Source organism: Azolla caroliniana, unplaced genomic scaffold (assembly GCF_043228905.1).
Source record: "Azolla caroliniana isolate FFs.n. ecotype wild unplaced genomic scaffold, voAzoCaro1.0.p SCAF_20, whole genome shotgun sequence".
Classification (NCBI taxonomy): Eukaryota; Viridiplantae; Streptophyta; class Polypodiopsida; order Salviniales; family Salviniaceae; genus Azolla; species Azolla caroliniana.
Window position 1 is genome coordinate 15,388,908 of NW_028230455.1, and position 13,234 is coordinate 15,402,141.

General features: G+C 40.6%; 1 protein-coding gene and 1 pseudogene across 1 annotated transcript; both read left to right on the forward strand.

Moving 5' to 3' along the window:
- The first annotated feature begins 2,012 nt into the window (after positions 1–2,012).
- On the forward strand, positions 2,013–4,657 carry LOC147851221 (protein STRICTOSIDINE SYNTHASE-LIKE 3-like). Its single transcript, XM_087336061.1, has 4 exons — positions 2,013–2,453; positions 2,570–2,833; positions 2,927–3,094; positions 3,995–4,657. The coding sequence occupies exons 1-4, from the start codon at positions 2,017–2,019 to the stop codon at positions 4,461–4,463; spliced, it is 1,338 nt and encodes a 445-aa protein (XP_087192187.1). The 5' UTR covers positions 2,013–2,016; the 3' UTR covers positions 4,464–4,657.
- A 2,410-nt stretch (positions 4,658–7,067) lies between these two features.
- Positions 7,068–11,729, forward strand: LOC147851222 (uncharacterized; annotated as a pseudogene).
- Positions 11,730–13,234: the final 1,505 nt, after the last annotated feature.

Sequence of the window (13,234 nt, forward strand, 5' to 3'; positions counted from 1 at the left end):
CGCTATACATGACAGGGACATCATTGTCAACGTTCTAGATATATAGAGAGCAACCAATACATAGAAGTTTTTTTTAGATAGCTAGCTACTAGATAATTGCCTTTTGATTCCATTTTTTATAATCTTGAGCTCCAGCCAAGAAATTTATGTCTTTAACATACCATCACTTATTGTATTCAACAAACACAAGAAACCTATATAATTGCATTCAATAAACACAAGAAACCTATTGTTGCATTCGATAAATACAGGAAATCTATCTTCTTTTACCAAACGATACATGTTCAGATCTTATTTATTGTCTGTTTAATAGTCCACTGTCCCGTTTTCTTCGATAAGTTTGCTCTAACGAAGAATGGGCAGTCCATTAGACGAGTCCCCGTTTGTCTTTTGCGAGTATCGTCAATCAAGCCTAGAGGGGTGTGATATTTTCCCCCATAGTAGCACTTGAAAGTGACTTTTCTATTGTCGCTATGCTTATCCACCACAATGATGATATTCTGAGCACGGAAATGGTCCTTGATAAAACTGATCAGAGCCACTCTCTCGGTGAAGGTTCTATTGATAATTGAAGCTAAAGACAGTTCTATCGATAATCGAAAATGGGTTTGGGGGGGCCAAAATGGCGGGAGAACTATCAAGGATTTTGTTTTTTAAAGGGGGGGGGGGGGTGTGTGGTGGTGGTTTAGCCAAAATAGCCAAAAAGATTTTTATTTTTTTTAGTGGTGGCAAATATATATATATCTCAGAGACACAAAGTCCCATGGGTCAATATTATATATTCGATTCCCTTTTTCACTTTTTCTTCTTATATATTTTAGAATGGGCCCACCTACACAAAAAGATAGGGAGAGTGCATTTGCATGATAGTTGGACCGTTGTGGTGTGGAGATGATTAATATGTCATTATCGCCACCTTGAGTCTGGATGCAAGCACACAACACAAATTGTATCAATTCACAAAATTGATTATTTAGAATTATGTGCGCGTCAACCACTGTGGGTTATATTATTCTATCCATCTCCGGTCAATATTTCAAGAGAGTTAAAAAAGAAGAAGGTTTAACTAATCCATGTGAGGATATTGTGCAAGACTCCAATATGTAGATGAATCGTAAAGGCAAGACAAGACAAGACAAGACAAGACGAACATTAAAGAAAATGATAGGAAACCAAGGTTTGGCATTTGTCGGAAAGAGGAATTTCTTTCTCTCAAAAGAGACAAAACAACCCCAACTCAGGATAGGAAAACCTAGGCTGCCTATCTATCTAAACAAATGTACCTACTACGGAATGAAATTTGGAATATATATGTATAATTAAAGTATGTATGTATTAATGGTGCCATGCAATCTACTCTGGACCCTGGTACACAAACCCACACACACACAGATGATGATGATAGACGTGTGATGATTGCGTTGCTTTTGGCTGTGATGAGTATATACGCATCTATATATATATATATATATATATTAGAGAGAGAGAGAGAGAGATTAACTGTCTGTCTTTTGAGAGAGGCAAATGACCTAGAAAACAGACCACACAAGAAGATATTATAGCTTGCGAGAGAGAGAGAGAGAGAGAGAGAGAGATCTGCAAATCCCCCCCCAAAACACAAAAAAAGAGGGCTTCCTTTCACTTCCCCTCCTCCCTCCCGACTGCAGATTTGGCAGGCATATATGTATACACTTTAGACAAGAAGAACACGAAACAGGTGTTGACAAGTGGTGCGTGCATTAAAAAAGAAGGCGTCGATGGTTGCCTTGGCTTGATCATTTGCTGGAAGGGAATAATAACAGGAGATCAACAGCCGCAGCCGCACGAGGGATATAAAGAGCAGGGCGAAACGAGATTAGAGTTTCTCAGCCATCGCCCTTTACTGTTTATATTATTAGGTAGAGAAAGTAAACCTCCCTTTTCTCTTCTTTTTCTTCTTCTTCTTCTTCTTCTTCTTCTTTGGTCTTCTCATCTCTACCTCTAGTCTCAAAACTCTTCTTTCTTCTTTCTTCTTCTATGCAGACATTCAAAACCTCCTTCTCCACGAAGATGAGGAGCAGAGGAGGAGGAGCTCAATCATCCTCCTCTACATCAATGACTACAGTTTTTGCTGGCAGCTTCATGGTAGTGGTGGCGGCCGCATTGCTGCTAGCACTTGACCCCTTCCGCCTCAGCATCATTGGAAATGACCCCACCTTCAAGACCACACTCGTGAAACTACAACCCCATTATACCCTCTCCTCCTTGCGCAGCCTCGGCCATCCGCGAGATTCTGAAGATAAGCTTCGCCAAGCCCGCAAATGGTACCTTGATCCCGGCCTAATAGGCCCTGAAAGTTTAGCTATGGATCCTGATGGGAATGGTCCTTACGTAGGTGTTGCAGACGGGCGCATCATGAGATGGAATGCGCAACACGAGAAATGGCAAGAGTTCGCACACACATCTCCAAACAGGTACTCTTTTTTTCTTTTTTGTTTTGTCGAAATTCAATCATCATTCAAACCACAGGCCTAAATCTTGTTTGTTTGCTTATCTGCAAAATATTTGGTGGACAATGTGTGCAAAGTAGGTCCGTAGCTGTGTGTGAGGGTGGAAACCCAAAGAACGAGCATATTTGTGGGAGGCCATTGGGGCTGAGATTCAATAGGAGAACAGGGGATCTCTACATAGCTGATGCATATCTAGGGCTGATGCGCGTAGGCCCAGAGGGAGGCCAGGCCACAATGCTCGTGAATGAAGTGGAGGGTGTGCCGTTGCGCTTTACCAACGACCTCGATGTCGCATCCGACGGCTCTGTCTACTTCACGGACAGCAGCTCCAAGTATCAGAGAAGGTTTACAGCGGCTATCTACTAACTCCATCAATTATTAGCCTTCATTCTTTTGGGCTGGGCATATGCAATAAAATAATCAGTTGGGTGCTGCAGGAACTTCTTCCTGCTCGTACTGTCTGGGGACGATTCAGGGAGGGTTATAAGATATGATCCTGCGACAGGGAAGAGCAGTGTCATCCTGTCAGGGTTGCAGTTCCCCAATGGTCTCTCGCTTAGCAGAGATGAGTCCTTCCTCATCATTGCGGAAACTGTTCCCGGCAGGTAATCCTTGCGCTCCTCTTCTTGGACTGTTGGTATGTATGCTCTTCTTCTTCTTCTTCTTCTTCTTCTTCTTCTTGTGCGTCCAACACTTTGGTTTGATCAATTAGTCACGTTGAGAGAGAACGAACGCTTTTTGCAATGGTGGTGCGCATGTGTGTGGGCATGTGGAATGTTGAACGCCCATTATGGCTTTTGTCCATTTAATAAGGTATCGCTTTGGAAGAAAGTGATGCACTTTCCTAACTTGATTTTTGAAAGTTGCCTTAAGATATGCGCCATTTGTTTTGCATACTTATACTTATGATAGAGAAAGAAAGAACATGCCAAATAAAGAAAGTCGTTATTGAAATGAGTGCATAGCCTTTTTTCTTTTTTGGGTACCATATCCCCCACAAGGAGGCCCACACACATATTGTCAAACCTTGTGGATATGGACGAAGAAATAGGAGGCCACTCTTGTTTTGTCTTTTAACTATATAATATCTTTCAACAACGCTATACATGACAGGGACATCATTGTCAACGTTCTAGATATATAGAGAGCAACAAATACATAGAAGTTAGCTTTTAGATACCTAGAGCTACTAGATAATTGCCTTTTGATTCCATTTTTTATAATCTTGAGCTCCAGCCAAGAAATTTATGTCTTTTAACATACCAAGAAACACAAGGAACCTATATAATTGCATTCAATAAACACCACGAAACCTATTGTTGCATTCGATAAATACAGGAAATCTATCTTCTTTTACCAAACGATACATGTTCAGATCTTATTTATTGTCTCTATCGAACAATTCAAGTTTCAGTCGTTAGTTTCATGTTATTTTCTCCATTTCCATAACTTTCCATGTGACTAGATTCTACTCATTTAATTTCCCTTCTTGCACCTTCTTGTAGGTTGTTGCGACATTGGATAGCTAGGGACAAGGTAGGGGACACAGAGTTGCTTGCCATGTTACCTGGTTACCCAGACAATGTGCGGGTGAACATGGCGGGTGATGTGTGGGTAGCCATGCATTGTCGTCGAAATGTCATTAATATGTTGTCAGGTGCATTTCCCACATTGAGGCGTGCTTTTCTACAATTGCCAATCCCCTTTAAATACCTCTATCGAATTTTTAATGGCAAACCACATGGTATCCTCGCAAAATACAACTTCAATCATGTCTCTACTACTACTACCAATGTTGATTCCCGTGGGAATGCCCATATGACACTATTACTGGAGGATACCCATGGTAGTGTGGTAAAGTATGCTAGCGAAGTTGATGAACGAGATGGCCAGCTTTGGATTGGGTCCGTTCTTCTTCCATACATTGCTATATATGATCTACATACCACCCACTCGAACCTTCCTTTGACTTGATCCAAGTTTGTTATACAATTTTTATCTCATTCAAAAGCCTGTGTCTATATCCTGGAATAAGCTTCTTTTCAGCATAATAATTTTGTTTCACTAATGACTTCTGACTCCATGGGCTATTCCACCCCATACATGTTGAAAAGGTTGAGATGTACTTTCTATTATTCTTTCCAAACTCCCGCTGTATGATGCACTATGAAACACATTTCCTAACCACTTGAGAAAATAAGCTTTACTTCTATATTAAGTTATTGATGTACCAAATTGTGTTGTAAGCAAAGTGTTTTTGTTATCACATTGTTGAAAACTAGTATTCAAACCTTCAAAGTCGCTCCTAACCCATTTCAAATGCCAATTGCAAAATATCAAGGTCAAAATTCTAGGTGCACGCAAACACATGGAATTCCAAGGTCCATGTCAAAATCTAATTAAAATCAATGTATGTTTGGGAGGTTACAAAAAGTGTGAAATTGCGTCTTGACTTATGGATATGTTTCACATTCCATGTTCACCAGTCTTCTCCTCAACCATGCCAACTATGGTTTTGTTGTAGGAGCATTGCCAAAATCACTTTATTCTTTAGTGTTAAGCAACTTTTAATTCCAACGACGCAAGTCACTCGGATATCTATTATTTATTTTGGATGACACAGTCAAATCTTATTCCTTGGATGTATAAGGTAATTCATCTATTTCAACTCTAATGCTCAAAGACTTAATTCATTGCATTGGCTACATGTATTAAGCTGGTTTTCACAATCCAAAATCTTTGGATATTGTAACATAGTGTTCCAATTAGAGGTTTGGCAAGAGATTCCCATATTTGCACTAGGAACATCAACTTACATAATCAATGCATATCAAATGTTCACTTCCAACACACAAAGAAAGGTATGGACAGTGGTATGGCGAGTTCACTTCCAACAGAGAAGCTCGACAGGAGCAACTATGCGTCTTGGTCATATAAAATGCACCCGTACTTGCTGGGGCATGGTTATTGAAGCTACGTGGAAGGAACCACCGAGGTAGCACCGAATCTGGCACACAAAGACTTCCCGGCATGGGAGCAAGGAGCGAGCCAAGTATTGTACTGCCTCGCGTCCGGTGTGCACGATCAGATGCTCAGCTACATCAAAGATACGAAAACACCAAAGGAAGCCTAGGAAAATCTTCGGAAGATTTTCGCCGCTAGTACCATGGCACGGAAGATGCAACTCCGAGAAAGAGCTCAACAATATCCGACAGAGGGATATATCCGTGACCGACTACACCACCAAGATAAAGGAGATTTGCGACGCGCTCGGGTCCATCAATGTGATGGTGGACGAAGACGAGATGGTTCAAACCTACCTCGGTGGACAAGCACAACGGTACGAGCCAATCCGGACGACGATCTGCACGCGGGAGAAACCACCGTCTTTCTTCAACTTGCAATCGATGCTGATGGTCGAAGAAAACCACGCGAGTGGGTTTAAGACCACTCAATCGGACAGCTGGATACTGTACACGAAGGCGGAGGAAAAGGTGGGTCGGCACGCAATGCAGGCGGTTGGCAAGAGCAGAACCGAAGGCACGGAGACGGTGCCGACAACAATTCCGAACCCTCCACAAGCAGGGGGAGTCAGATCAGCGCCGGAAACCGGTAAGGAAAAGCCGACACGTAATGCTGGTATTGTGGCAAAATGGGCTATAGGGAAAGCAAGTGCTGGAAGAAGCGTGCCGATACGGATAAATCCGGATCCGGCAAGGCGGGACAAGGGAATCGGCAAAGCTCGCACTACGTAGAAGGATCGGAAGGATCCGGAACCGGGAAGAGCGGAAAAGGGCCAACCTTCGTGGTACTATTTCCTCAGCACAAGCTCGCAAAGAGATGCGTAAGATGACACGTCGTAAAAGACGAGCTTGGGAGCTCTACCATATGCTCATGAGTAGGGACTGGGCCCTTGCATGGAAGAGACTACGGGAACCGAAACCACAAACACCCATGGAGGATCCCAATATTTCGCATACATATATCGAGAGACTCTACCATGTCCCCAACCAACCACCCATTCCAATGCCTTCCACACCTCGACCTACCATGGGGACACTTTTCACGACCTCTAGGGTCACGAAGGTCATAAAAAAATTCCAACATAGGAAATCCATGGACCACATAGGATTGCGAGCCGAGCACATCATATTTGCTCGAGAGTGCCTAGCCCTGTTTCTCACTGTAATCTTCAACCGTGCGCTCGCCGAGGGTTTTCCACCAAAATGGGCCATGAACACAGTGGCCCCTATACATAAAGGAGCGGACCCAATGGACCCAAATACACATAGGACCATTATGATAGGTCATACGCTCGCTAAACTATATGGTGCAGTAATGGAAGCAGAGCGCAACGATTGTATGGAAACATTAAGTCTTCGAGCACCTGAGGAGGCTGGCTTTAGATGAGCATTCTTCACAATTGACCATATCTTCACACTTAGTTGCTTAATTGACTAGACGAAGGCTTGTAAGAAGAAACTATATTGTAGCTTTGTGGACTTTCGCAAAGCCTTTGACACAGTTCCTAAGGAGAGGTTATTTGATAGACTTAAGAGCTTGGAGAAACCAAATGACATGATCTAGGCCATTTATGCCCTATATCAGCAAGTCTTTGGGTGCGTAAGATGCCTAGCTGGCCTATCCGATTGTTTCACTAGCACCATTGGTGTGAAACAAGGTTGCCCCCTATCACCGACTCTTTTTGGGATCTACATTAATGAGATCACGGAATTTATTGCTCGTAAGCGAGGCAAGGGAGTAGCTATTGGGGATACCCAAGTTAGCCTCTTACTTTATGCAGACGACATTGTCTTGCTCTCGGAGTTAGAACACGACCTACAAAAGCATCTTAATACCATAGATGACTTTTGTACATAACGAGGATTGGTAATGAATCTAGCGAAAACTAAAGTCCTTATCTTTCATACATGGTCCCGAGTTAGGAGTAAATGTCACCTAACCCTCTCTCATAAAATAGTTGAGGTAGTTGGATCATGTGTATACTTGGGAGTCACTTTTAGTGCTCGCTCAAGTAAAGTCTCGATGACCCAAGCAGCCAAAGATAGGCTAACAAGAGGGTATGCATCCCTCTCACTCTTAGAGATACAATGCCACCAGGCATACTTTCAAGAGCCACGGACGAAGGGATGGCTCTTCGACACATTAGTGACCCCTTCCCTCATGTATGCATCAATAGTATGGGCTCCGGGTCTACCATCTTTCATGTGGACGCAATTAGAGAGACCTTTGGTGACGATGTTATCACGTCAACTACGAAGCAAATCGACAGTACCACATGACATTATTAGAGCAGAGTTCAGTCTACCCCCGATGTTAGTAGAAGCACTCTTTCAAGTGGTAGTTTTTATTCATCGGATACATAGCCAACCACAAAATAGGATATCCCGTCGAGCCTTTGAGGCATCCCGATCCCTACATGCGTCTGGAGACACTAGCTCTTGGTATAGCACAATGGTGAGTTGGTTACTTGCAAACTGCATAAATATTAATAACCTACCCCCCCTTAAGTACAACCATGGGACTGATCAAACTCTCTCTCATGAAAATAGTAATCAAGTGATACACCAAGAAATATGGAAAATTTACACGTGATATAAATGGATCACCCCGCGAGAGCCACTCCCATCTAAAATGTTGTACTATAAGGAACACTTCTTGCACTTCTCTAAGTTAGGTTTTATTACACGACCATGATATCTAGATACATTCTTATCAAATGCACTAAGAACACGTTTGCGTTCACAAGTGGAAGGATCGCACATAAATGGAAGGATAAGGAAAACTTTGGTTGATTTTAGGGCTTTTTCAATAATTTTACAAAACACATTGATTCCAGTATCATACATGTTCAAACATATTTGCTCGAGAGTGCCTAGCCCCATTTCTCACTATAATCTTCAACCGCATCCTCGCCGAGGGTTTTCCACCAAAATAGGCCATGAACACAGTGGCGCCTATACATAAAGGAGGGGACCCAATGGACCCAAATACACATACGACCATTATGATAGTCGTACGCTCGCTAAACCATATGGTGTAGTAATGGAAGTGGAGCTCGGCGATTATATGGAAACATTAAGTCTTCGAGCACCTGAGGAGGCTGGCTTTAGATGAGCATTTTTCACAATTGACCATATCTTCACACTTAGTTGCTTAATTGACAAGATGAAGGCTCGTAAGAAGAAACTATATTGTTGCTTTGTGGACTTCCACAAAACATTTGACACAGTTCCTAAGGAGAGGTTATTTGATAGACTTAAGAGCTTGGAGATACGAAACGACATGATCTAGGCCATTTATGCCCTATATGAGCAAGTCTTTGGGTGCGTAAGATGCCTAGGTGGCCTATCCGATTGTTTCACTAGCACCATTGGTGTGAAACAGGGTTGCCCCCTATCACCAACTCTTTTTGGGATCTACATTATTGAGATCACGGAATTTATTGCTCGTAAGGGAGGCAAGGGAGTAGCTATTGGGGAGTAGAAAACGAAGAGTCTGATGACAAACAATATTCACTCATGGCTTAAGGTCCACACAGAGCTCTTTAAGTTATGTGCTTAGGCTAAGGAAAAAAACTGATAAGCTCCACTCTAAACATATACTCCTCTCTAAACGTAACCTCCTCTCCAAACATAAACTCCTCTCTAAACAGAAACTCCCTCAATATAATGTCTATATATTATTTAATATTATATTAATACAATACATAAAGATATTATTCAACATATTAATATTAAACACATAAAGATATAGTTGTATTCAACATATTAATAATTACATAAACTAGTCTGTATAAAGTTAAATCAAGTATAATATAATTACAATCATTATGAAACCATATATATGTTGGATTAAAGTTAAAATCATTGGTTAATTAATGGCACCCATATTTAATATAGAACTTCTCAGTCATTGGTTCATTCATGCCCACAAATTTAAATATAAGAATTTTTAATCATTGGTTCATCCATGCCCACATCTTTAATACAAAGCAATTAAGAGTCATAAAAATGTTGCTTTGAGTAATCAATCATTGGTTCATTCATGAACCTCTATCATTGTTTCCTTCATGACCTTCAAAGTCATTATATGTTATTTTGACTATAAAATAATCATTAATATGTTAGTTTGACTTTGTAATCATTGATGAAATCATAAGTAACTCTGGTTAAAATGATTGTGGTTACTAACTAACTAACCTCAAGCTTGCCAACCCTTGTTAAAGTCACTGTGGTTACTTTAACCACTGTGGTCAATCCCTATAAATAGGAAGACCTCGTCATATTTCAGCCACACAAAGCACAAGAGCACATAGAGCTAACAGAGCTAACAGAGCACGAAGCACGGAAGCGAGATCTCCGCCTAAACATCGACAAGATTAACCATGTCTTTAAAGAAAATCGAGCGCCAGGACTCCATGTAAGCCTCTACCAATGTGGAAATTTTTGTAAATATGTTTTAGAACTCAGGAACTCGATACGCCGTATCGAGTTCCTGTATGAAACACAAACTTTATACAGGAACTCGAAACGGAGTATTTAGTTCTTGTTTGAAGTTTAGGTTTTAAACAGGAACTCGATACGCCGTATCGAGTTCCTATATAATGTTTGTGTTTTATATAGGACCTCGATACGGCGTATCGAGTTCCTGTTTAAAGTTTTTGTTTTAAAGAGGAGCTCGAACCGTATCGAGTTCCTGTATTATGTTTGCGTTTTAAACAGGAACTCGATACTCCGTATCGAGTGCTTGTATTATGTTTGTGTTTTATACAAGGACTCGATACGGCATATCGAGTTCCTGTACACAGTTTGTGTTTTAAAGAGGAACTCGATACGCCGTATCGAGCTCCCGTATTATGTTCGTCTTTAAATAAGAACTCGATACGGCGTATCGAGTTATCGAGTTCCTGTACACAGTTTGTGTTTTCCTGTATATATTATGTGTTTTAAACAGGAACTCGATACGCCGTATCGAGTTCCTGTATAAAAGACAAACACTATACAGGAACTCGATATGGAGTATCAAGTTCCTGTATAAAGTTCTCGTTTTATACAAGAACTCGATACACCCTATCGAGTTCCTGTGTAAAGTATGTTTTTGATACACGAACTCGATACCGTGCATCGAGTTCCTGTATAGACACGAACTATATACAGGAACATGATATAGTGTATGGAGTTCTTGTATAAAACACACAATTCAAAGAGGAATATTGTGTCTTTGGGGCAACAATTTAGTATTGTGTGAAAAGATATTGAAGTTTCTGTCAAAATTAGACTTCCTTTATAGAGATTTGCCTCTGTGTTCAAAGAAAATCGACAAGATCAACCATGTGTTCAAAGAAAATCGAGCGCCAGGACTCCAGGTAAGCCTCTGCCACTATGGACATTTTTGTAAATATGTTTTGTATAGGAACATGATACGGCTTATCAAGTTCTTGTATAAAACACACAATTCAAAGAGGAATGTTGTGTCTTTGGGGCAACAATGTAGTATTGTGTGAAAAGATATCAAACTTTCTGTCAAAATTAGACTTTTTTTATGGAGATTTGCCATATTTTGTAACAAATAGGGGCTTTAATTATAGAGGTTTTATGACCTAGTATAGCTTAAAATAGTAGAAAATAAGCCACAAATTACCTTTACGATACCTAAATCAAGTCTATCATATGCAAATTCTCTAGAATATGGATATGGAATCAATATACGCCATACCTACCCTTCAAGATAATATATATCCTTGTATTCTTATTAAGATATATATTTTCTAAGTTGAATAGCCCTTACTAGAATGGATTTCTGAATAAACGACTACCATGTTCAATCAATGCGTGATTGATATTTAAAGTTTACCACCAATTGCTTGCTAGTTTTTGTCTTCGTCTAATTATTTGTATTTTAATATACAACCTTAATCTACGTGACCACCTAACTTATGTTTTCGCATGTCCTTTCTTAAATAGGTCATTTGAGAACTTGTTAGACTGACCTATGAAGAAGATAAAGCTCCGCATACAGGTCTCTCCAATTGAAACACAGACCCTAATACCTCCTGCGAACATGAAGAGAGCAAAAAAGCTTCTCTTCAACAAGGAGACAAAATCTCAACCACCCAATGAGGTCAGCCAAAAAAAACTATTAACAGCTACTGGTGGTGAAGACCTTGCTGATCATGATCTAACAGACAAGGAATGGTGTATGCAATACGTCGGCTGAAAGAAAAAAGTTGTGTTGTATACAACAAAGAAGAAGGGTGAGGGGCAGCTTGAAAATGAAATCGCATTTATGTATGGCCGTATTCTACGATTTGACTACGAAGATTCAGATTCGGCCAACATACTTGTAATGATAGAGTGCTCTAAGGGGGTACGTAAAGTGTTCCTTTTTGAAGATCTTCTAGTAAAGGAATCTTGTGGGCCAGAAGCATTTAAAAAAGATCTAGAAAGCTCACAAAACCTTATTGCTACCTTGAGGCCTTATATACAAGGCTATGTAACTCTAAGGGAGCCATTGCCCTCTCCAATAAAGGCCCCGAAAAGGGCATCTAAAGTACAATCAAGGCCAGAAAAAAAGAAGACGACTAAAATGTCGGACTCAGACTCATCAAGCTCAAACGAAGATGATGGCACTAAGAGGACGCTCGGAGCTGAGCTTGCATAAGGTGTGTTGTCATCCGAGCAGAATAAGTTACCGAGAGAGTTAATGCAGCGTAAACTCGTAAGGATGGGGTAAGTGTTTAATTTGCCTATAACACACATCCATCGGCCTCCTATTGATGAAAAAACAGGACGAAGACCAGTTGAGATTAGAGAGCCACACCGAATGCATGTTCAAAATCTCAAGGAAAAAAATGAAAATTAATCCACATGCTACCGTTGTGCCTTTTATTGTTATGGTGGATCCTGAAGAACGTGAAACCATTGAAGATTTTGATATAAGAAAGCATGATCAATATAATTACTTTGTCATTGGTGGATCGCATTCGGCGGAGACACGTCGGTAACTTGTTAGAGAACATCCAATGACTTTCTTCTTCAAGTATGCCAAGTGCAAAATTTACGTGGGTCTCACAACTGAAGAGGCAAATTTGTATGCATGGGACCAAAATAATGATAATGACTATAGGCAGAAAATGTCATCGATTGAGCGTATAAGGTTCTTCCACCACGAGTATTTGGACGTGAAACAAAAGTTTGGTGTGAAGCTACATCCAGGCCTACGATGTCAATGCTTGCATGAAGTCGGCATTGTGGTAGATCATAATGTTAAGTCCGATGGTCTTCAAAAATATGAGTCTTGGTTTCATTTGGCCTTAAGAGATGGAGAAGTATAGGACCTACAAGATCAAATCTTCTCAATGTGGGAGAATAAGGAAGTCAAGGGTCAACGACAAAAGAAATGTAAGGTAGACCCTCAACTAGAATTAAAGTCACAAGCAGCCAAAGAAATTGATTTGACAATTGAAGAAGCGGCTGACGACATGAAGTAGTCTCTGTGGAGACCGATGCAAGGTATTAAGGACGAGCAGCTTCTTGTGTCTGTTTTGTCAAGGGTTGTGGCCAAAGATTTAAGCCTTGAAGAAATGGTCGCTGAGTTCAATAAGTAAGTCTTTCAAATAGTGATATTGAAGTCAATATCGTGCAATTGAAAGTTCTAATCACGTTTTTTAATTTCACAGTCATCAGGTGTACATGAAGATCCAAGAAGTTATGATGAAACAA